Source organism: Choloepus didactylus, chromosome 7 (assembly GCF_015220235.1).
Source record: "Choloepus didactylus isolate mChoDid1 chromosome 7, mChoDid1.pri, whole genome shotgun sequence".
Classification (NCBI taxonomy): Eukaryota; Metazoa; Chordata; class Mammalia; order Pilosa; family Megalonychidae; genus Choloepus; species Choloepus didactylus.
In genome coordinates this window covers 77695686-77721067 of record NC_051313.1, presented here as the reverse complement: position 1 = coordinate 77721067, position 25382 = coordinate 77695686, and the positions used below count along the sequence as shown (strand labels likewise).

Below are 25382 nucleotides of genomic sequence, written 5' to 3'. Positions count from 1 at the left end.
TCTTATAAATTAAGACTAGTCAGATGTTATGAACAATCTGGTTGAATTAACATATGAATAAGGACAACTTGCACAAGGAGGAGGTGGGGGTGGGGTTCCTGGAGTTAGAGGATCTGGATTCCAGTCTTGAATTTGGTCTTAGTAAAACTGTGATTTCCAGTGAGTCACATCATTTCTGGACTTAGCAGAGTGGCTGTGGCACTCAAATAAGGCAAAGAATGCAAAAAGTTCTAATATTGTGTCTGACATAAATAGGCATCAAGCAGCTTATTTATTTAAAGGAAAGAATACATTGTAGCCTTATAGTGAAAATCCTTTTAAATGTCAAGATAAGGAATTATGGTTAGGTGGTTGTGGGGAGGAACACCAGAGCTGGTATGAAAGGCTTTCTTAGATGAGCACACCACAGTTCATAGGACTCCATCCACAGAGACTGCAGTGCATATGATGGAATGGTTCAGTCCTCAGGACCTCTGCCAGTTTTTTTCTTTTTAAATGGAGTCTAGGAGTTATTTTGTGAGAACTGCAAGGGTCCTATTAGCAGATAAATCAGGTAGAAGAAATTCTAGAAACAGAATTGTGGTGGTCTCTGTGGTGCTGGTGAATAAAGATCGATAAAGAAATGTAATGAGAAATTAGGTAACTGGCAACTTTTTCATTTTTGGTTAGAATATTTTCAATAAAATAGACCTGGTACACTAACGTTAGTATTACCAGTTTTCTTGGAGTTACTGTAATGCCCACTCTTTTCTTTAAGACATTTTATATATTTTTGTGTGTTTTTTTCTGATAATACGAGTGATAAATATTCATGGCAAAAAAAATTTCACAGCTTAGTAAAGTTCTAAAATTTAGTGACTTGCTAGTCTAGTGCTCTTGAAAACAGCAGTTAACTCTATAGCACATGTGAAACTGTCTAATTTAGTTTCTTCTCAAGATTTTTCCTTTTAAAATTAATTGGTATTTCTCTGCTTGCTCTGAAAGTTGGTAACTTTGTTAATAGGAGTGTTGTGGTAAGAATGATCAGAGAACCTAAGATGGCGGCTAGGTGAGACAGGGCAAAAAAACACCTCCGTGAAAAATACTAGATAAAAACCAGAAAGTGACCCAGCGATGCGCCAGCTGGACGAGGTCTGCTAGTACCACAGGGGCCATATACTTGGTGAAACTGGGAGTCTGCATTCTGAAACGAGTGAGTAAGCTGGCTGGAAGACCCGCAGCTGTGCTGCAGTGTGGGGAAGCCAGGGGTTGGCGTTTGGAGACCAACTGGTTCTTTTAAAAAAAAAAAAAAAGAGGAAAAACCGAGGAGCGGCTGCAGTTGTGACAGTGGGAACCACGCAGTAAAACACAGCATGAGAGGGCTGAGCAGGCCTCTTGGTGTCTGGCCTGGAGGATAGACCACTGCAGATACCCTCAGGGCCAGGGGAGCAGAGGGGAGAGCCGGAAGCAGAAAAAAACCCCGCGGCTTGCAGCTGGCTCCCCGGAGGGCTGGATAAACTCCTGCCCAGGGCCGTGCCCACAGCCCAGAGCCCTGCCAGTTGTCCCGGAGCTGGGAAGGAGGAACTGTGAGAGGAGAGGGGTTTGAGATCCCCCGTTCGGCCATCTTTGCATCAGGCTGAGAGTGCCCCTGCACAGCCCGGTGGCCTGGGGCTTCCCTTGAGGGACGGTGCGCACTGGTGACGTAGCACAGCATTACCTCAGCAGAGGTCCTGGAAGATCACAGCTGAGAAAGGGGGCCCGCTCGGAAAACCCAGGGACGCTACACCAAGTCCGGTGGTTTGTGGGTCAGCGAGAGAGAAGGTCTGGGGCTGAACTGAAATGAAGGCTTGAAATGAAGACTCTTGCGGCGGCCTTGAATCTCTGGGAACCTGGGGGGCTTGAATATTAAAGCTACCCTGCCTCCCTCACCACCCGGACACATACCGCACATTCAGGGCAGTCGGCTCCGGCAACACACCCAAACTGAGTTCACCAACTGAACCCCACAAGAATCATTTCCCCACACACCGCGGGGACAAGGTGGAGGAGAACTGACTTGAGAGATATAGGTGACTCGCGGACACCATCTGCTGGTTAGAGAAAGTGTATGCCACCAACTTGTAGTTCTGAAAAATTAGATTGATATCTTTTTTTTTTACAACTTGAAAGAACCCTATCAAGCAAAGCAAATGCCAAGAGGCCAAAAACAGCAGAAAATCTTAATGCATATGATAAAACCAGACGATATGGAGAACCCAATTCCAAACTCCCAAATCAAAATATCAGAAGAGACACAGTACTTGGCACAATTAATCAAAGAACTACAATCGAGGAACGAAAACATGGCGAAGGATTTAAAGGACATCAAGAAGACCGTAGCCCAGGATATAAGCAACATAAAGAAGACCATAGAAGAGCATAAAGAAGAATTTCAAGAGTAAATAAAAAAGTAGAAGAGTTTATGGCAATAAAAGAAACTTGGCCAAATTAAAAAGACTCTGGATACTCTTAATACAAGATTAGAGGAAGTTGAACAACGACTCAGTGTCCTAGAAGTCCACAAAACAGAAAATGAAAGAACGAAAGAAAGAATGGAGAAAAAAATCGAAAAAATCGAAATGGATCTCAGGGATGCGATAGATAAAATAAAACGTCCAAACGTAAGACTCATTGGTATCCCAGAAAGGAAAGAGAAGGGTAAAGGTCTAGAAAGAGTATTCAAAGAAATTGTTGGGGAAAACTTCCCCAACCTTATACACAATATAAATACACAAAGCATAAATGCCCAGTGAACTCCAAATAGAATAAATCCAAATAAACCCACCCCAAGACATATTCTGATCAGACTCTCAGATACTGAAGAGAAGGAGCAAGTTCTGAAAGCAGCAAGAGAAAAGCAATTCACCACATACGAAGGAAACAACATAAGACTAAGTTGCGACTACTCAGCAGCCACCATGGAGGCGAGAAGGCAGTGGCATGACATACTTAAAATTCTGAGAGAGAAAAATTTCCAACCGAGAATACTTTATCCAGCAAAACTCTCCTTCAAATTTGAGGGAGAGCTTAAATTTTTCACAGACAAGGAAATGCTGAGAGAGTTTGCCAATAAAAGACCTGCCCTGCTTCAGATACTAAAGGGACCCCTACCAACAGAGAAACAAAGAAAGAAGAAAGAGATAAAGAGAATTTCAACAGACATATATAGAACCTTACATCCCAAATCACCAGGACACTCATTTTTCTCTAGTGATCATGGATCTTTCTCTAGTGATCATGGATCTTTCTCCAGAAAGGACCATAAGCTGGGTCATAAAACAAGCCTCAATAAATTAAAAAAAAAAAAAAAAGAATATACTCAAAGCACATTCTCCAACCACAATGGAATACAAATAGAAGTCAGTAATTTTTGAATTGTAACTCCACTGTTTACTTCCTACATGATATAAAATACACAAACTCTAATGATAAATCAGTGGTTTTGAACTCAACATAAAATATGTAATTTTAGACAACTATATAAAGGTAGGGGAATGGAGGAATATAGGAACATAGTTTATTTGTCCTGTTGAAGTGAAGGTGGTATCAAAGAAAAACAAGATTGTTACGGATTTAAGAGGTTAATTTTAAGCCCCACAGTAAACACAAAGAAATTATCAGAGAATATGACCATAGAGATGAAAAGTAGAGTACGTGTTAAGAGAAATGGGGGAAGGAGCAATGGGGAGTTAAGAAATGAGTGTAGGGTTGCTGTTTGAGGTGAAGGGAAATTACTAGTAATGGATGGTGGGAAAGAGCATTGCAACATTCTAAATGTGATTAATCCCACTGATGGAATGCTAGGGAAGGGGTGGAATGGGAAGATTTAGGCTGTATATATGTTTCCACAATTGAAAAAAATAAAAAATAAAAAAGACAGTCTAAATAGATGACAATTGAATGCCAAGGATGAACCTGGATGGGATTGGAGGATGGAGGACAGGAGGCTCAAAGGGACACAGTTGAGACATAAGGAAAAGGAAATATAGAATGTAAGCTTTTGTATCATTGTTGAATCTCTTGTACTTCTTAGATTTGCTTAATGGGATTGCATAAAAGAATGTTCTTGTTCATGGGAAGTGTATATGTGAATTATAGTGTTTGCTCAAGGAGGTGTGCGGCTAGCTCTCATATGTTCAGAAGACAGAGCAATAGATGATGGATGATAGATAGGGAGGGAGGGAGGGAAAGAAATAGCAATGTGACAGCATGTTAAAGTTGGTGGATTGCGTTATCAGGGGAGGGGGGTCAGGGTATGCTGGTGTTCTGTGTATGGGGTTTGTATTGTTTTTGCAACTGTTCGTATAACTATGAATTTATTTCAAAATAAAAAAAAGAATAATGGTTTTTTTTTCACTTGTATGCCTTTCAATTAGTTGTCTTTCAAAGTGTAGTAGTATGTTGACAAGTACTTTTGAAAGGTTTCAAACACTTTTCTTCCATGCTTATTATTATTCCTATCCTATTTGTGGTGATTATGATATTATTCCTATCCCATTTTGTTTATACCACAAAACACTCCTGTTAATAAAATTGCCAGCTTTGGTGAGTTGATTACATAAAGCAGAAGATGCTTGTTATTTTGCTTGTGTTTTCCAAATGGCTTAAAGGCTACAAAATGAGCAAAGAAGTGAACTGTTTAAAGTTTTATATAGTTAAAGTGTTGACAGTGTGACCCTGCACTGTGATAGAACTGATCAGTAAATTTGGTTTAAAGATTCAGATTTAATTGTATCCATTGGTAAATAAATTGCTGGGGAAAAGTATTTCGTAGGGTTAGGTTGCAAATTACATGTTTTTAAGCTTTACAAGTTTACATTGGTACCCTTTTTAGCAAATTATAAATATTGTGCTGTAACATTTATTCATCAATAATTAACAGTTGAATTTTGGTTTTTTGGTTGTGAGTTTGGTAGCCTGATAAATTATTATGATCATTCCTATTTTAGTATACACTACAGTTGATATTTTAAGGATATAAAGATTGTTATTTTCAAAAGTATTCTTTATTAAAAGTTCTTTAGATATTAAATGTTGCAAATAAAGTTCATAGAAACGGCATAAAACAACAGAAATAACCATTGCTTCTTTTCTACTTTATTTTTACAAAGGATTTAATATTTCACTTTTAAGTAGTTTTAATTCAGTAGGCATATATGTAGAAAATAAAGCTGATTGGTATGAGTTTCCTAATTCCAGTGAGACATAAGAACCTAAAAATGATCTCATTACAAACATTTATAGATGCTGTGTAAGAGGAAACAAGTTATTTTAAATGATGATTTTGAAAAGAAAAAGAAATAGTTGACAGGAATAAGAGGCTCCAGTTGCCAGAAAAGAAAAAATTGAAAATGGTTGGTGAACATGAGAGCAGTACAGTAACTGATAGCTCCAGGCTATGTTTGAGTCCGTGGGAAGGTATCAGTTCCAGGATCCCTGCTTGAGCCCAGGAGATAGGACTTTTTTAAGACTTATACAAATACAAACCCTCCTCAGAAGCAAAAAATCCACCTACCTGCTTGGGAAGATGACCGATGACAAGGAAGTTCTCTGCCTGCTTGGTTTGAGTTGGAAAAGAAATATCCACTGAGAAAGTAAATCCTAGGCTTGAGCTTCATACCAGTTTGGAGTTTGAAATTTTGTTACTTGTACAGTGATGAAACCCTCCAGGCCAGAAATTAACATAAAATTTAATTTTAGAAGACCTAGTGTTTTTTAAAAAAAAAACAAATTTTAAAGAAAACATAGTTTATGGTTGGAAAATTTTTCTAATTCTTGATCAGATGAATATTACTTTTATTCTGACATTCTTTTATTAAATAAGGTATACTTTTAATTCTGTGTTTTATTCATTATAATAAATTCTAAAAACAAGACTTAATGTGTCCTGTTTCTGTAGGGAAATACATAACAAATGTTAAATACAGGATAGCCATAAAGCCTGGACATATAGGCAAATATACGTGACAGTTTATTGATACTAGGTTTCAATACATAATAAGGTCATGGATATTACATATGTCCAGTGTGTTCCTTATTAGCAAGATTCATTGTACTGAGTCAAATTGCAAAAAAAGAGTACATTAATGCAGCCTTTTTTTTTCAATCCCTGCGAATATATGATTCCTTGTCTCGGATGGTTTACTTCAGTTATTTTTGCTGAATGAATCTGTACGTTTAGCATACCCCAGAGAAAGTAATGAAGCAGACTCAGAAACTGTAAAAACAAATACATCTGTATTTTTAGATTTTGTGGCCACCCTACAACTATCATTAATTAATTTTCTTGTTGATAATCATTAGTATCATTTAAAGATATCTACTGTTTTTGTCATCCACTATTTGAAAAATGAGACCCTTAGAGTTATTGGAGTTTACAGAATAGGATCATCATTATTTTGTTTCCAATTCTTTTATGTTGTGTTTTAAAGTTGGTATCTTTAATGTTCTGAAGTATAGAATTATAAAAATTAGGGATTAAATTTCTAATTATTTGATTTAAAGGTAAGAATATATTATATCCTCTTTAGTACATGACATATAATAACTTGCATTTTATTTTAAACCTAATTAAGTTTTATTAGGAACTGTAAAATTACCCACTTTTTTAGAGCACTATTATTCCTTCATCTAAGACAAATTCTCATCTTCATAACTCATATCCTCACAAATTTTTAAACTGTGGCAGAATGGAAATTGCCCAGTTGTACCAGGTGTTGGTTGTTCAGTAGCGATGAGATCACTGCTCATCATTATTGCTCCAGTTTGTCAGGATTCAGATTTTGGACTTGCCATTTAAAGTTATATGTCCATGGGAAAGTTGATCTTCCTCTTTGTCCCTCAATTTCCTCATCTGTAAAATGCCAATGAATAGTGTATGCTTAATAAGGTTAGTGTGAGGATTAAATGAATTGATACCAAAAATTTGGAATAGTACCTGGCACATGGCGCTAAATAATTGCTAACTGCTATTACAAGCACAGTACTATCATTACATCTCTTATTATAGTATTTTCTTCTTGGATCATTTTTACATTTCGTTCTCAATTTAAGTGCTTAAACTTTACAATGTAAGAATATAAAATTCCTGTAAGAAAATTCCTTTAGGATTTTGATTAATGAATCCTTACATTACTCTGGTGAACAGATAATGATCCACTATTGTTGAATAGATTTGGTTTCTTTCTTTTTTTTTTTTTTTTTTAATTCCCTGGTCAAATAAAATGGGAATATTTTACAAGTTTTTACTTAAGGTAGGAAAGAATTCGACTATTAAAGCTCCCTCTGTTGTTTTTTGTAATTCTCCTTATTTAATGCTTTTAGCCCACTTTAGCTGTTTTTAAACAAATTTGTGTGTATTTGGACTTACATAGTATTTAGGACCCTTAATTACTCAGGATTATGTTTAAAATCCTGGAAGTCAATTGTATGTGAAGTCTTGACACAGTAATTTAATATTTTTCAAACAAGTGTACTTACATCCCCTGCCATGATGTAATTATATTTATTACAAGGCTAAAATACTTGTTCTGTGATACTGATTTTCTACATAATGTTTTTTGGACTGATTTTGGAAGTGTCCTGAAGACCAACATCCTGTTCAATGGTTATCCCGTTATTTATTTATTTATTTATTTATTTTTTGGTAACAGCTAAAAATCATTTACAGTGAAATTGGGCAAACTGAGTATCATTAAGCTTGATAGTTTTTATTAAAAAATAGTATGTGACTATGAAGTATTTTTGATTTTTTAAATGTAATTTTTATAAACTGTTTATGAAGACAGTTCCAAAAGAGAAGTTGTAAAGGTTTGTACATTTTGAGAATAAATGTATAGGTTTCCAAGGTGACTGCATTGATAAAACGATAATTTGGATTCATTTATTAAATATTTATTGAACAGCTTGCTGGCTGCAGGCTCTAATAGACTGGCATTCTAAATAAAATATAGTCACTTCCCTCAAGGCTCTTACAATATATTAAGCTTTGGTATATTTAACTAGTTTTATTGTTTCATAGTATCCTTTTTATATGGCAAAGAGGCCATGATTTACTTTTAATTAGGGTATAATATGCCGTCAGAATTTTCATTTTGAAAACATACTTTCTTTTGAGTTAAACTGTATCAATTCCCTTTTCTAGGAAAGAATACCCACCTCATGTCCAAAAAATTGAAATTAATTCTGTAAGGTTAAATCGGCCCCAAGGTGTTGGTAAGTATGCATTTTTACTTTTTACACCTGTGTAGGAATTTGAATTGAGATGTGAAATAGAAATAGATATAAGACTGGCTTTAGTTTGTTCTTAGGTTTAATAAAAATATGTTAAAAAACTTTTTTTGTAACTGATTTGAGAATTTCTTTAGTTGTGAATTGAAGTCATCAGGGAACAGCTGTACATTTAGGTGATTACAATTTGTATTATAATCTACAATGCTGTATCATGTTGTTTTTTCATTTAAATGGTTTGTGAAATTTAGAGTGCATTAGGGAATCACTGAATTAAAAAAAGACCATACCTGAGACAACTGTAATAATGGCAGATGTTGAAAACCCAAAGTGAGTGGAGATTTATATTTGCATTGAAATCATTCTTAATATATTAATGCAGAAATAAAATAAGGGCAAATAACATTTATGAAAGATATTTCACCACTGCAATGTCAGTGTGTGTGTGTGTGTGTGTGTGTGTGTGTGTGTGTGTGTGTGTGTGTGTCTTGTGGTATCCCGGGCCTTTTCATGTTTAAATAGCACTGGAGGAGGCGGGGCAAGATGGCAGACTGGTGAGCTGTATGTTTTAGTTACTCCTCCAGGAAAGTAGGTAAAAAGCCAGGAACTGCGTGGACTGGACACCACAGAGCAATCTGTCTTTGGGCATACTTCATACAACACTCATGAAAACGTGGAACTGCTGAGATCAGCGAAATCTGTAAGTTTTTGCGGCCAGGGGACCCGCGCCCCTCCCTGCCAGGCTCAGTCCCAGGGGAGGAGGGGCTGTCAGCTCCAGGAAGGAGAAGGGAGAATTGCAGTGGCTGCTCTCATCGGAAACTCATTCTACTGATTCAAACTCCAACCATAGATAGACTGAGGCCAGACACCAGAGACTCTGAGAGCAGCCAGCCCAGCAGAGAGGAGACGGGCATAGAAGGAAAACAACACGAGAAGCTCCAAAGTAAAAGCAGAGGATTTTTGGAGTTCTGGTGAACACAGAAAGGGGAAGGGCGGAGATCAGGCCTTGAGGCGCATATGCAAATCCCGAAGCAAGGCTGATCTCTCTGCCCAGGGCACCTTTCCTTAATGGCCCTGGTTGCTTTGTCTATTAGCATTTCAATAACCCATTAGATCTCTGAGGAGGGCCATTTGTTTTTTTTTTTTTTTTTTTTTTTTTAAATCCTTTTTGCTTTTTCTAAAACAATTACTCTAAGAAGCTCAATACAGAAAGCTTCAAAGAATTGAAATTTGGGCACGTCAAGTCAAGAGCAGAACTAAGAGAGCTCTGAGACAAAAGGCAATAATCCAGTGGCTGAGAAAATTCACTAAACAACACAACTTCCCAAGAAAAAGGGGGGTGTCCGCTCACAGCCACCATCCTGGTGGACAGGAAACACTCCTGCCCATCGCCAGCCCCATAGCCCAGAGCTGCCCCAGACAACCCAGTGTGACGGAAGTGCTTCAAATAACAGGCACACACCACAAAACTGGGCGTGGACATTAGCCTTCCCTGCAACCTCAGCTGAATGTCCCAGAGCTGGGAAGGGGGAGCAGTGTGAATTAACAGAGCTCCATTCAGCCATCATTTGAGCAGACTGGGAGCCTCCCAACACAGCCCAGCAGCCCAGAACTGCCCTGGGGGGACGGCACTCACCTGTGACATAGCACAGTCATCCCTCAACAGAGGACCCGGGGTGCACAGCCTGGAAGAGGGGCCCACTTGCAAGTCTCAGGAGCCATACGCCAATACCAAAGACTTGTGGGTCAGTGGCAGAGACAAACTGTGGCAGGACTGAACTGAAGGATTAGACTATTGCAGTAGCTTTAAAACTCTAGGATCATCAGGGAGATTTGATTGTTAGGGCCACCCCCCCTCCCCGACTGCCCAGAAACACGCCCCACATACAGGGCAGGCAACACCAACTACACACGCAAGCTTGGGACACCAATTGGGCCCCACAAGACTCACTCCCCCACTCACCAAAAGGCTAAGCAGGGGAGATCTGGCTTGTGGAGAACAGGTGGCTCGTGGACGCCACCTGCTGGTTAGTTAGAGAAAGTGTACTCCACGAAGCTGTAGATCTGATAAATTAGAGATAAGGACTTCAACTGGTCTACAAACCCTAAAAGAACCCTATCAAGGACAGCAAATGCCACGAGGCCAAAAACAACAGAAAATTATAAAGCATATGAAAAAACCAGACGATATGGATAACCCAAGCCCAAGCACCCAAATCAAAAGACCAGAAGAGACACACCTAGAGCAGCTACTCAAAGAACTAAAGATGAACAATGAGACCCTAGTACGGGATATGAAGGAAATCAAGAAGACCCTAGAAGAGCATAAAGAAGACATTGCAAGACTAAATAAAAAAATGGATGATCTTATGGAAATTAAAGAAACTGTTGACCAAATTAAAAAGATTCTGGACACTCATAGTACAAGACTAGAGGAAGTTGAACAACGAATCAGTGACCTGGAAGATGACAGAATGGAAAATGAAAGCATAAAAGAAAGAATGGGGAAAAAAATTGAAAAACTCGAAATGGACCTCAGGGATATGATAGATAATATGAAACGTCCGAATATAAGACTCATTGGTGTCCCAGAAGGGGAAGAAAAGGGTAAAGGTCTAGGAAGAGTATTCAAAGAAATTGTTGGGGAAAACTTCCCAAATCTTCTAAACAACATAAATACACAAATCATAAATGCTCAGCGAACTCCAAATAGAATAAATCCAAAAAAACCCACTCCGAGACATATACTGATCACACTGTCAAACATAGAAGAGAAGGAGCAAGTTCTGAAAGCAGCAAGAGAAAAGCAATTCACCACATACAAAGGAAACAGCATAAGACTAAGTAGTGACTACTCAGCAGCCACCATGGAGGCGAGAAGGCAATGGCACGATATATTTAAAATTCTGAGAGAGAGGAATTTCCAGCCAAGAATACTTTATCCAGCAAAGCTCTCCTTCAAATTTGAGGGAGAGCTTAAATTTTTCACAGACAAAGAAATGCTGAGAGAATTTGCTAACAAGAGACCTGCCCTACTGGAGATACTAAAGGGAGCCCTACAGACAGAGAAACAAAGACAGGACAGAGAGACTTGGAGAAAGGTTCAGTACTAAAGAGATTCGGTATTGGTACAATAAAGGATATTAATAGAGAGAGGGAAAAATATGGCAAACATAATCCAAAGGATAAGATGGCCGATTCAAGAAATGCCTTCACGGTTTTTAACGTTGAATGTAAATGGATTAAACTCCCCAATTAAAAGATATAGATTCGCAGAATGGATCAAAAAAAATGAACCATCAATATGTTGCATACAAGAGACTCATCTTAGACACAGGGACACAAAGAAATTGAAAGTGAAAGGATGGAAAAAAATATTTCATGCAAGCTACAGCCAAAAGAAAGCAGGTGTAGCAATATTAATCTCAGATAAAATAGACTTCAAATGCAGGGATGTTCTGAGAGACAAAGAAGGCCACTACATACTAATAAAAGGGGCAATTCAGCAAGAAGAAATAACAATCGTAAATGTCTATGCACCCAATCAAGGTGCCACAAAATACATGAGAGAAACATTGGCAAAACTAAAGGAAGCAATTGATGTTTCCACAATAATTGTGGGAGACTTCAACACATCACTCTCTCCTATAGATAGATCAACCAGACAGAAGACCAATAAGGAAATTGAAAACCTAAACAATCTGATAAATGAATTAGATTTAACAGACATCTACAGGACATTACATCCCAAATCACCAGGATACACATACTTTTCTAGTGCTCACGGAACTTTCTCCAGAATAGATCATATGCTGGGACATAAAACAAGCCTCAATAAATTTAAAAAGATTGAAATTATTCAAAGCACATTCTCTGACCACAATGGAATACAATTAGAAGTCAATAACCATCAGAGACTTAGAAAATTCACAAATACCTGGAGGTTAAACAACACACTCCTAAACAATCAGTGGGTTAAAGAAGAAATAGCAAGAGAAATTGCTAAATATATAGAGACGAATGAAAATGAGAACACAACATACCAAAACCTATGGGATGCAGCAAAAGCAGTGCTAAGGGGGAAATTTATAGCACTAAACGCATATATTAAAAAGGAAGAAAGAGCCAAAATCAAAGAACTAATGGATCAACTGAAGAAGCTAGAAAATGAACAGCAAACCAATCCTAAACCAAGTACAAGAAAAGAAATAACAAGGATTAAAGCAGAAATAAATGACATAGAGAACAAAAAAACAATAGAAAGGATAAATATCACCAAAAGTTGGTTCTTTGAGAAGATCAACAAGATTGACAAGCCCCTAGCTAGACTGACAAAATCAAAAAGAGAGAAGACCCATATAAACAAAATAATGAATGAAAAAGGTGACATAACTGCAGATCCTGAAGAAATTAAAAAAATTATAAGAGGATATTATGAACAACTGTATGGCAACAAACTGGATAATGTAGAAGAAATGGACAATTTCCTGGAAACATATGAACAACCTAGACTGACCAGAGAATAAATAGAAGACCTCAACCAACCCATCACAAGCAAAGAGATCCAATCAGTCATCAAAAATCTTCCCACAAATAAATGCCCAGGGCCAGATGGCTTCACAGGGGAATTCTACCAAACTTTCCAGAAAGAACTGACACCAATCTTACTCAAACTCTTTCAAAACATTGAAAAAAATGGAACACTACCTAACTCATTTTATGAAGCTAACATCAATCTAATACCAAAACCAGGCAAAGATGCTACAAAAAAGGAAAACTACCGGCCAATCTCCCTAATGAATATAGATGCAAAAATCCTCAACAAAATACTTGCAAATCGAATCCAAAGACACATTAAAAAAATCATACACCATGACCAAGTGGGGTTCATTCCAGGCATGCAAGGATGGTTCAACATAAGAAAAACAATCAATGTATTACAACACATTAAAAACTCGAAAGGGAAAAATCAATTGATCATCTCAATAGATGCTGAAAAAGCATTTGACAAAATCCAACATCCCTTTTTGATAAAAACACTTCAAAAGGTAGGAATTGAAGGAAACTTCCTCAACATGATAAAGAGCATATATGAAAAACCCACAGCCAGCATAGTACTCAATGGTGAGAGACTGAAAGCCTTCCCTCTAAGATCAGGAACAAGACAAGGATGCCCGCTGTCACCACTGTTATTCAACATTGTGCTGGAAGTGCTAGCCAGGGCAATCCGGCAAGACAAAGAAATAAAAGGCATCCAAATTGGAAAAGAAGAAGTAAAACTGTCATTGTTTGCAGATGATATGATCTTATATCTAGAAAACCCTGAGAAATCAACAATACACCTACTAGAGCTAATAAACAAATTTAGCAAAGTAGCGGGATACAAGATTAATGCACATAAGTCAGTAATGTTTCTATATGCTAGAAATGAACAAACTGAAGAGACACTCAAGAAAAAGATACCATTTTCAATAGCAACTAAAAAAATCAAGTACCTAGGAATCAACTTAACCAAAGATGTAAAAGACCTATACAAAGAAAACTACATAACTCTACTAAAAGAAATAGAAGGGGACCTTAAAAGATGGAAAAATATTCCATGTTCATGGATAGGAAGGCTAAATGTCATTAAGATGTCAATTCTACCCAAACTCATCTACAGATTCAATGCAATCCCAATCAAAATTCCAACAACCTACTTTGCAGACTTGGAAAAGCTAGTTATCAAATTTATTTGGAAAGGGAAGATGCCTCGAATTGCTAAAGACACTCTAAAAAAGAAAAACGAAGTGGGAGGACTTACACTCCCTGACTTTGAAGCTTATTATAAAGCCACAGTTGCCAAGACAGCATGGTACTGGCACAAAGATAGACATATAGATCAATGGAATCGAATTGAGAATTCAGAGATAGACCCTCAGATCTATGGCCGACTGATCTTTGATAAGGCCCCCAAAGTCACCGAACTGAGCCATAATGGTCTTTTCAACAAATGGGGCTGGGAGAGTTGGATATCCATATCCAAAAGAATGAAAGAGGACCCCTACCTCACCCCCTACACAAAAATTAACTCAAAATGGACCAAAGATCTCAATATAAAAGAAAGTACCATAAAACTCCTAGAAGATAATGTAGGAAAACATCTTCAAGACCTTGTATTAGGAGGCCACTTCCTAGACTTTACACCCAAAGCACAAGCAACAAAAGAGAAAATAGATAAATGGGAACTCCTCAAGCTTAGAAGTTTCTGCACCTCAAAGGAATTTCTCAAAAAGGTAAAGAGGCAGCCAACTCAATGGGAAAAAATTTTTGGAAACCATGTATCTGACAAAAGACTGATATCTTGCATATACAAAGAAATCCTACAACTCAATGACAATAGTACAGACAGCCCAATTATAAAATGGGCAAAAGATATGAAAAGACAGTTCTCTGAAGAGGAAATACAAATGACCAAGAAACACATGAAAAAATGTTCAGCTTCACTAGCTATTAGAGAGATGCAAATTAAGACCACAATGAGATACCATCTAACACCGGTTAGAATGGCTGCCATTAAACAAACAGGAAACTACAAATGCTGGAGGGGATGTGGAGAAATTGGAACTCTTATTCATTGTTGGTGGGACTGTATAATGGTTCAGCCACTCTGGAAGTCAGTCTGGCAGTTCCTTAGAAAACTAGATATAGAGCTACCATTCGATCCAGCGATTGCACTCCTCGGTATATACCCGGAAGATCGGAAAGCAGTGACACGAACAGATATCTGCACGCCAATGTTCATAGCAGCATTATTCACAATTGCCAAGAGATGGAAACAACCCAAATGTCCTTCAACAGATGAGTGGATAAATAAAATGTGGTATATACACACGATGGAATACTACGCGGCAGTAAGAAGGAACGATCTGGTGAAACATATGACAACATGGATGAACCTTGAAGACATAATGCTGAGCGAAATAAGCCAGGCACAAAAAGAGAAATATTATATGCTACCACTAATGTGAACTTTGAAAAATGTAAAACAAATGGTTTATAATGTAGAATGTAGGGGAACTAGCAGTAGAGAGCAATTAAGGAAGGGGGAACAATAATCCAGGAAGAACAGATAAGCTATTTAACGTTCTGGGGATGCCCAGAAATGACTATGGTCTGTTAATTTCTGATGGTTGTAGTAGGAACAAGTTCACTGAAATGTTGCTATATTATGTAACTTTCTTGGGGTAAAGTAGGAACATGTTGGAAGTTAAGCAGTTATCTTAGGTTAGTTGTCTTTTTCTTACTCCCTTGCTATGGTCTCTTTGAAATGCTCTTTTATTGTATGTTTGTTTTCTTTTTAACTTTTTTTTTCATACAGGTGATTTGAAAAAAGAAGGGAAAGTTAAAAAAAAAAAAGAAAAAGAAAAAAAAAAAGAAAAAAGACAAACAAGGGAAAAAAAAAAGATGTAGTGCCCCCTTGAGGAGCCTGTGGAGAATGCAGGGGTATTCGCCTACCCCACCTCCATGGTTGCTAACATGACCACAGACATAGGGGACTGGTGGTTTGATGGGTTGAGCCCTCTACCATAAGTTTTACCCTTGGGAAGACGGTTGCTGCAAAGGAGAGGCTAGGCCTCCCTGTATTTGTGCCTAAGAGTCTCCTCCTGAATGCCTCTTTGTTGCTCAGATGTGGCCCTCTCTCTCTGGCTAAGCCAACTTGAAAGGTGAAATCACTGCCCTCCCCCCTACGTGGGATCAGACACCCAGGGAAGTGAATCTCCCTGGCAGCGTGGAATATGACTCCCAGGGAGGAATGTAGACCTGGCACCGTGGGACGGAGAACATCTTCTTGACCAAAAGGGGGATGTGAAAGGAAATGAAATAAGCTTCAGTGGCAGAGAGATTCCAAAAGGAGCCGAGAGGTCACTCTGGTGGGCACTCTTATGCACACTTTAGACAACCCTTTTTAGGTTCTAAAGAATTGGGGTAGCTGGTGGTGGATACCTGAAACTATCAAACTACAACCCAGAACCCATGAATCTCGAAGACAGTTGTATAAAAATGTAGCTTATGAGGGGTGACAATGGGATTGGGAAAGCCATAAGGACCAAACACCACTTTGTCTAGTTTATGGATGGATGTGTAGAAAAGTAGGGGAAGGAAACAAACAGACAAAGGTACCCAGTGTTCTTTTTTACTTCAATTGCTCTTTTTCACTCTAATTATTATTCTTGTTATTTTTGTGTGTGTGCTAATGAAGGTGTCAGGGATTGATTTAGGTGATGAATGTACAACTATGTAATGGTACTGTAAACAATCGAAAGTACAATTTGTTTTGTATGACTGCGTGGTATGTGAATATATCTCAATAAAATGATGATTAAAAAAAAAAAATAGCACTGGAATCTCTTTTATCCAAAAGTGAATCATTTTAAACAGCTAAGTTTTCTAGATAGGTAAGAGATTGTGTTTTAAAGCACATTTTTTTGTTGTTAATTTCTTTGGGTGAAAATCTTTTGTACATTTATTGAACATATCCCTATCTTACAAAGAGAATATTTCAAACTTAATTTCTTTTCTTAATAACTTGAAGTAATTATGAATTTGTAATGCATGTTGACACTCAGTAAGTTTGCCAAGTTTAGTAATAATGTCTGCTCTCTTCAACATTTATTCCATTATACCATGAATATTAGACTCTCACTCTGTACTAGTTACTGAGTCAAATGTTTTATGTTCATTATTTAATTTTGTGTTATCTTCCTGTCCAAGATCCCTACAAGCTAAATTAGATTCTACCGTCATTTTGTACAGTGGCAGAAACAAACAGAGAGAGATTACATAACTTAAGGACACAGCTAGCAAACAGCAGAGCTGGTATTGGATGGTCCGTTTGGTACCAAAGCCCTTGCTCTTAACCACTGTGCTTTATTATTTTCTTGCTGTGTCGGAAAGAATACTGTCTCTAGTTCTCAAAAAAGAACTGCTCAATAGATATTTCAAATTTCTTGAGGCTTGTTTTATGTCTCAGCTTATGGTCCCTTCTGGGGAAAGATCTGTGATCACTAGAAAAAAATGCGTGTCCTGGTGATTTGGGATGTAAGGTACTATATATGTCTGTTAAAATTCTCTATATCTCTTTCTCCTTTCTTTGTCTCTCTGTTGGTAGGGCTTCCTTTAGAATCTGAAGTAGGGCAGGTCTTTTATTGGCAAAGTCTCTCAGCATTTGTTTGTGAAAAATTTAAGCTCTCCCTCAAATTTGAAGGAGAGTTTTGCTGGATAAAGTATTCTCGGCTGGAAATTTTTCTCTCTCAGAGCTTTAATTATGTCATGCCACTGCCTTCTCGCCTCCGTAGTGGCCACTGAGTAGTCACTACTTAGTCTTATATTGTTTCCTTTGTATGTGGTGAATTGCTTTTCTCTTGCTGCTTTCAGAACTTGCTCCTTCTCTTCAGTATTTGAGAGTCTGATCATAATATGTCTTGGGGTGGGTTTATTTGGATTTATTCTATTTGGAGTTCACTGGACATTTATGTTTTGTGTGTTTATATTGTGTATAAGGTTGGGGAAGTTTTCCCCAACAATTTCTTTGAATACTCTTTCTAGACCTTTACCCTTCTCTTCCCCTTCTGGGACACCAATGAGTCTTAAATTTGGACGTTTTATTTTATCTATTGTATTCCTGAGATCCATTGCAATTTTTTCAACTTTTTTCTCCATTGTTTCTTTTGTTCTTTCATTTTCCGTTCTGTGGATTTCTAGGACACTGAGATGTTGTTCAGCTTCCTCTAGTCTTGAATTATGAGTATCCAGAGTCTTTTTGATTTGGCCAACAGTTTCTTTTATTTCCATAAGATCTTCTATTTTTTTATTTACTCTTGCAATGTCTTCTTTATGCTCTTCTAGGGTCTTTTTTATGGCGCTTATATCCTGGGCCATGGTCCTCTTGATATCCTTTAAATCCTTTGCCATGTTTTCGTTCTTTGATTGTACCTCTTTGATTAATTTTGCAAGGAATAATGTTTCTTCCGAAATCTTGATTTGTGTGTTTGGAGCTGGATTCTCCATATCATCTGGTTTTATCATACGCATTAAGATTTTCTGTTGTTTTTGGCCTCTTGGCATTTGTTTTGCTTGATAGGGTTCTTAAGGGATATCGATCTAATTTTTCTTAGACACAGTTTGGTGACGTGCACTTTCTCTAGGTAACCAGCAGATGGCGTCTGTGAGCCACCTATATCCCTCCAGTCAGTAGTATGGGGAAATGATTCTTGTGTTCCGTTGGAGAGCTCATTCTGGGCACACCGCTGGAGTCGCCCACCCTGAATGTGGTGCGCGCGCATGGGTGGTCAGGGAGGAGGGGCAGCTCTCTCTGGGTGTCCCATAAACCACCAGACTTGGTGTAGCTCCTCTGGGTTCTCTGAGCAGATCCCCCCCGCCCAGCCGCGATCCTCCCTCAGCCGAGGGGGATGCCGTGCTACGTCATCAGTGTGCGCCGTCTCTCTAGGGAAGCCCTGGGCCGCTTGGCTGTGCCGCGGGGCTGTCAGCTCGCCTCAGAATGCAGATTGTGTGAGGCTGTCTCCACTGCAACTCCTTGTGGGCTGAGAACAGCTGAGGTTTTCTCCACAGAGAGAGAGCGAGAGACAGAATATTTCCCCCGAGTCTCCCAAGGTCAGCCGTCACCAAAAGCCTCTGTCTGCTTGTTGAGGATTCACTGTCTGTATTGAGCTGTTATCACTAAAACCTCACTTGGGGCTGGGCTGAGAAAGTGCACAGTGCGGCTTCCGTGAGGGAGGGATTTCTGGCTCTAGGTTCTCGGCTCTCAGTGCGGGTCCGCAATTTTACTTACAGATTTTATGCTGTGATCTCAGGCATTCCTCCCAATTCATGTCGGTGGATGTTGAGTGTACAGTCACATTTGTCTCCCCGCTACAATTCCAGGTTGTGTACTGGTATTTTGTTCATTTATGAATTGTTCTGGGGGAGACTAGGTCTTCCACCTCTTTCTATGCTGCCATCTTCCCAGAATCCCTCAATAGATATTATAATTCCTGTTTTACCAGTGTATCTCAGAGAGGTGATTTGGCCCATTTATATGATTTTAAATGCCAGTCAGCCATGTTTTTTACAAATAGTTCTTAAAGCTTATTCATCAACATTAAGTAGATAAGAATAGTCTTTTTTTTTTTAGTTTTTATTTTGAAATAATTTTAGGCTTACAGAAAAGTTGGTAAAATAGTACAGAGTTCTTATTTACTCTTTTTTTTTTAATTTGGTTTATTGAGATATAGTCATAACCCAGCAGTCATCAGTATAATATCAGTTTTTCACAGTACCATCATAGAGTTGTGCATTCATCACCAAGATCAAATTTGAACATTTTCATTACTCCAAAAAAAATTAAATTAAGTATAAAAATATGGGTAAAGAACACCTAAAACATCTCATCCCGCCTGTTATTCATTTAATTTTTGTTCCCATTTTTCTACTCATCTGTCCATAGATTGAGAGAGTGTGAGTCACAAGCTTTTCACAATCACACAGTCACACCGTGTAAGGTACATAATTAGACAGTCGTCTACTCTTAACCCACATTTCCCTGGTACATTTAACAAAATTAAGAAATTAGCATTGGTTTAATACTCTTTAAGTTATAGGTCTTTGTCAGATTTCACCAGGTTTTTCACTAATGTCCTTTTTCTGTCCCAGGATCCAGTCTAGGGTCCTACATTTCTTTTAATTGTTATTCTCTTTAACTTCCTTGACAATTTTGAAGAGTACTGGTCAGTTATTAGAGTGACTGTTTTCCTTTGGATTTCCTCTTGTTTTCCTATGATTAGATTGAGGCTATGCATTTTTGAAAGACTTCACAGAAGTGATGTTCTGCTATTCTCAGTGCATCATGTCAGAGGTTACATTATGCTGATATGTCTTTATTATGGTGATTTAACCATAATCACTTGGTTATGTTAGTGTCTGCTGGGTTTCTCCACTGTAAAGTTACTATTTTTCCATCTTTAATTAATAAAGATCATTTGAGACTATGCAAATACCCTGTTTCTCCTCATACTTTCATCCACTAGTATCCAGCAGTGGAACTTGCTGGCGACAATTATTACTTGGTTTTTATCTAAGTGATTTTCTATTTTCTTTGTTTCTTTTACGTTTATTAATTGGAATTCTTCTAAGGAAGAGCTGTCACTTGGTCTCCCATATATTTATTTATATGTTCAGTTATTTCTGTGGACTCATGGATAATATGTACTCATTCTTTTGAATAAAGGATCTAGACTCATGTATGGTTTATATGGGCAATATTTGTAAACTTCAGGAGAGAGATATTGGCATATTTAACTTACACATTAAATGATGAATGGATGAATAACATTGTTACAATAATATTGCATATATTGTTGCATGAAAGTTGCGTTTTATTTTAGGATTTCCTTGGAATATTGAAAAATACTGAGATAGTAGTTAGTGACATAGCACTTGGAATAATTTTCTCCTAAAAAGGAATCACTGTCTTTCTGTAGTTCTTAATACCCAAGGTGATTTATTATTCACTTTTTTCCATTATATTTTTCTAAACATACAGAATAACAACAATAATATAATTGTATGTTAAGATTGCTCTTTTTTCCTAACTGCTGTTCCGTTTGTTTCTTAAATTTCCTTTTGCTTTTCAAACCAATTTTTTTGGTACCATTTTCAAAGAAAATTATTAGACATTATATGCTGCTTCTGAATATGTTTTCTAATATAGCATCTTAATCACCTGACTTAGCATTATTTAGCTTATGTATATAGAAGAAACATATCCCCTTATTGTCAACCACTCAGAGATAGCTGCTATTAGCATTTTGCTAATATATGCTAATATGTACCAATTTAGTGTTCCAGAATTTTTCTATGCATGTATTCCCATTTTTTAAATGCACTTATACTATGTATACAGTTCTGTAATGTCCTTTTTTTCTTTGCTATGATATTATCTGGTTAATAGATCATTAACCACTCTCATTAAAAGATATTGGGGGGGTGGAAAAAAGGATATTAGAATATCAAAGGAAAACACAAGTAAAGGAAGTTTATGAATCAAATGGTTGAGTTTATCTATCATGGACGTCCTTACAAAATAATGCATATCCATGTCTCTTTAATCATTTTTTGACAAATGCATAGTAGCCCACTATATTTAGTGCATAATTTTAAGTTGGTTTCAATGTTTTGGTATTACAAATATTATCATTAATATGCTAGAACATACCTTTTGAGGATTTGATCTATTATTTCTTTAATCAAATCTCTAGAAATAAAATTTCAGGGATGAAGATTATGCACATTTTTAAGACTTTTGTTTTGTTACTATGAAAATGCCTTCCTTAAAGGTTGTCAGCTCCCAGCAAACAATACTTGAAAATGCCTGTTTTCTCCTGCTCTTCATCAACATTAGATATCATTCTTTTAAAAAGGTTTTGCCAACCTGATAGGGAAATAATACGCCTTTTTTCACATTTTTTTCATTGCTGGGGAGGCATCTTATGTGTTCAGTGACAATTTGAATTTCTTCTTTTATTCATATCTGCCCATTTATTCTGTCCTCTTTCTTTTTGTTACTTTATTTATTGAAAACTATTATAAATTGAGAATAGCAACTCTTTGTCATCTCTCATGTACATACCTTTCCATTTTCTGAATTTTCTTTTATGTTTTTTCTACTGTTGTCAGATAGCACATTTTCATTTTGGTGTAGTAAAATCCATTTGTTTTTGAAGTTAGGTGTTCTGGTTAGCCATGCTGCCATTATGCAAAACACCAGAAATGGATTAACTTTTTTTTTTTTTTTTTTTTTTTTTGGTACATGAATGTTTATAGCAGTATACTTCACAATGGCCAACTGGTGGGAACAACCCAAATATCCATCAACAGACATCTGGAAAAGCAAAATGTGTCACATCCACACAATGCAATACTATTTAGCCATATAAAAACAAGGTTCTGATACAAGCTGCAATATAGATGAACTTGGAAAACATTGTGTAAATTAAAATAGGCCAATCAGAAAAGACCACATTTTATATTATTCCATTCCTAAAAAATGTCCAGAATAGGGAACCTACAGAGACAGAAAGTAGGTTAGTTGTGGCTTAGAGATTGGGAGATGGTGTGGTGACAGAGGGTGATGGGGGGGGGGGGTGATAGCTAAAGCATATGGGTTTCTTTTGGAGGCGATGAAAATTTTCTAAAATTGACTGTAGTGATGGTTGCACATAGCTGTGATGTACCAAGAACCATTGAATTGTGCATTTTAAATGGGCGATTGTATAGCATGTAAATTATATCACAATAAAGCTTTTAAAAGAAACGAATAACACGAAGAACTTACATATACTTTTCACTCACATTCACTAATTGTTGACATCTTTCCACATTTGCTTTATCCCTCAAACATCATGCCCTTTACTCCAAAATACTTTCACATGTATTTCCTAAGAATAAGAACATTCTGTTACATAACCATAGTACAATGATTGAAATGGGGGAAACTTGACATTAATATAATACTATTGTCAAATAAACAGTCCGTATTCAAATTTCACCAATTGTCTCAGTAGCTTTTATTGCAATATCCCCTGATTTAGGATGCACTACAGGATCACAGGTTGCATTTACTTGTCTCTTCAGTTTCCTTTAATCTGGAACAGTTCTTCGGTCTATCCTTGCCTTTCATGACATTGACTTTGAAGAGCACAGGCCTGTTGTTTTGTAGCATGTCCTTCATTTTGGATATTCATGTGAAATTTAATGAGAAGGATTGGTTGTGTGGATTGGCAGAGAGGAAAAGGAAACGGAATATTGTGGTGAGTTTTGGCTACAAGGCTTGACAGGTGAGGTTCTGTGTTCTCTTTTTTTTTTTTTTTTTTTTTTGCTGAGCAACAGGAGTGGATTTAATCAGCAGGGTTCTTTTTTTTTTTTTATTCAATTTTTTTTTTTAATCTTCATTTTATTGAGATATATTCACATACCATGCAGTCATACAAAACAGATCATACATTCGATTGTTCACAGTAGCAAGTAGCATTACATAGTTGTACATTCATCAACTAAATCAATCCCTGACATCTTCATTAGCACACACACAAAAATAACAAGAATAATAATTAAAGTGAAAAAGAGCAATTGAAATAAAAAAGAACACTGGGTACCTTTGTCTGTTTGTTTGTCTGTTTCCTTCCCCTATTTTTCTACTCATCCATCCATAAACTAGACAAAGGGAGTGTGGTCCTTATGGCTTTCCCAATCCCATTGTCACCCCTCATAAGCTACATTTTTATACCATTCTCTTCGAGATTCATGGGTTCTGGGTTGTAGTTTGATAGTTTCAGGTATCCACCACCAGCTACCCCAATTCTTTAGAACCTAAAAAGGGTTGTCTATATTGTACATAAGAGTGCCCACCAGAGTGACTTCTCGGCTCTTTTTGGAATCTCTCTGCCACTTAAGCTTATTTCATTTCCTTTTACATCCCCCTTTTGGTCAAGAAGATGTTCTCCATCCCACGATGCCGAGTCTACATTCCTCCCCAGGAGTCATATTCCACGTTGCCAGGGAGATTCAGTCCCCTAGGTGTCTGATCCCACGTAGCAGGGAGGGCAGTGATTTCCCCTTTCAAGTTGGCTTAGGTCTGAGCAACAAAGAGGCATTCGGGAGGAGGCTCTTAGGCACAATTATAGGGAGGCCTAGCCTGTCCTTTGCAGCAACCGTCCTCCCAAGGGTAAATCCTGTGGTAGAGGGCTCAACGCATCAAACCACCAGTCCCCTATGTCTGTGGTCATGTTACAAACCATCGAGGTGGGGTAGGCCAGTACCCCTGCATTCTCCACAGGCTCCTCAAGGGGGCTCTACATATTTTTTTCCTTGTTTTTTTTTTTTTTTAGCTTTTTTTTTTAAATCAACTGTATGAAACATTAAAAAAATTAAAAGAAGTAATTAAAAAAAAAACAAAACAATAAAAGAACATTTCAAAGAGACCATAACAAGGGAGTAAGAAAAAGACAACTAACCTAAGATAACTGCTTTACTTCCAACCTGTTCCTACTTTACCCCAAGAAAGTAACCTAATATAGCAACATTTCTGTGAACTTCTTCCTACTATGTCCATCAGAAATTAGCAGACCATAGTCATTCCTGGGGATTCCCAGAACGTTAAATAGCTTATCTGTTCTTCTTGGATTATTGTTCCCCTTTCCTTAATTGCTCTCTAATGCTACTTCCCCCTACATTCTACATTATAAACCATTTGTTTTACATTTTTCAAAGTTCACATTAGTGGTAGCATATAATATTTCTCTTTTTGTGCCTGGCTTATTTTGCTCAGCATTATGTCTTCAAGGTTCATCCATGTTGTCATATGTTTCACGAGATCGTTCCTTCTTACTGCCGCGTAGTATTCCATCGTGTGTATATACCACATTCTATCCATCCACTCATCTGCTGAAGGACACTTGGGCTGTCTCCATCCCTCGGCAACCGTGAATAATGATGCCATGAACATTGGCGTGCAGATATCTGTTCGTGTCACTGCTTTCCGATCTTCCGGGTATATACCGAGAAGTGCTATCGCTGGATCGAATGGTAACTCTATATCTAGTTTTCTAAGGAACTGCTAGACTGACTTCCAGAGTGGCTGAACCATTATACCGTCCCACCAACAATGAATAAGAGTTCCAATTTCTCCACATCCCCTCCAGCATTTGTAGTTTCCTGTTTGTTTAATGGCAGCCATTGTAATCAGTGTGAGATGGTATCTCATTGTGGTCTTAATTTGCATCTCTCTAATAGCTAGTGAAGCTGAACATTTTTTCATATGTTTCTTGGCCATTTGTATTTCCTCTTCAGAGAACTGTCTTTTCATATCCTTTCCCCATTTTATAATTGGGCTGTCTGTACTATTGTCATTGAGTTGTAGGATTTCTTTATCTATGCAAGATATGAATCTTTTGTCAGATACATGGTTTCCAAAACTTTTTTCCCATTGAGTTGGCTGCCTCTTTACCTTTTTGAGAAATTCCTTTGAGGTGCAGAAACTTCTAAGCTTGAGGAGTTCCCATTTATCTATTTTTTCTTTTGTTGCTTGTGCTTTGGGTGTA

The 25382-nt window shown here is 37.5% G+C and overlaps 1 protein-coding gene across 6 annotated transcripts in view; it reads left to right on the top strand.

Annotated features, from left to right (window-relative positions):
- SENP6 (SUMO specific peptidase 6) overlaps nucleotides 1-25382 on the top strand; it is a 188533-nt gene that overhangs the window by 58435 nt on the left and 104716 nt on the right. For 5 of the 6 annotated variants that reach the window (XM_037843881.1, XM_037843880.1, XM_037843879.1 and 2 more), the window contains one exon: nucleotides 8162-8232. The exons of the other annotated variant lie outside the window; for it this stretch is intronic. In XM_037843881.1, the coding sequence (XP_037699809.1) occupies nucleotides 8162-8232 (71 nt within the window). The remainder of the gene's footprint in view (nucleotides 1-8161; nucleotides 8233-25382) is intronic. 6 annotated transcript variants of the gene reach the window in all.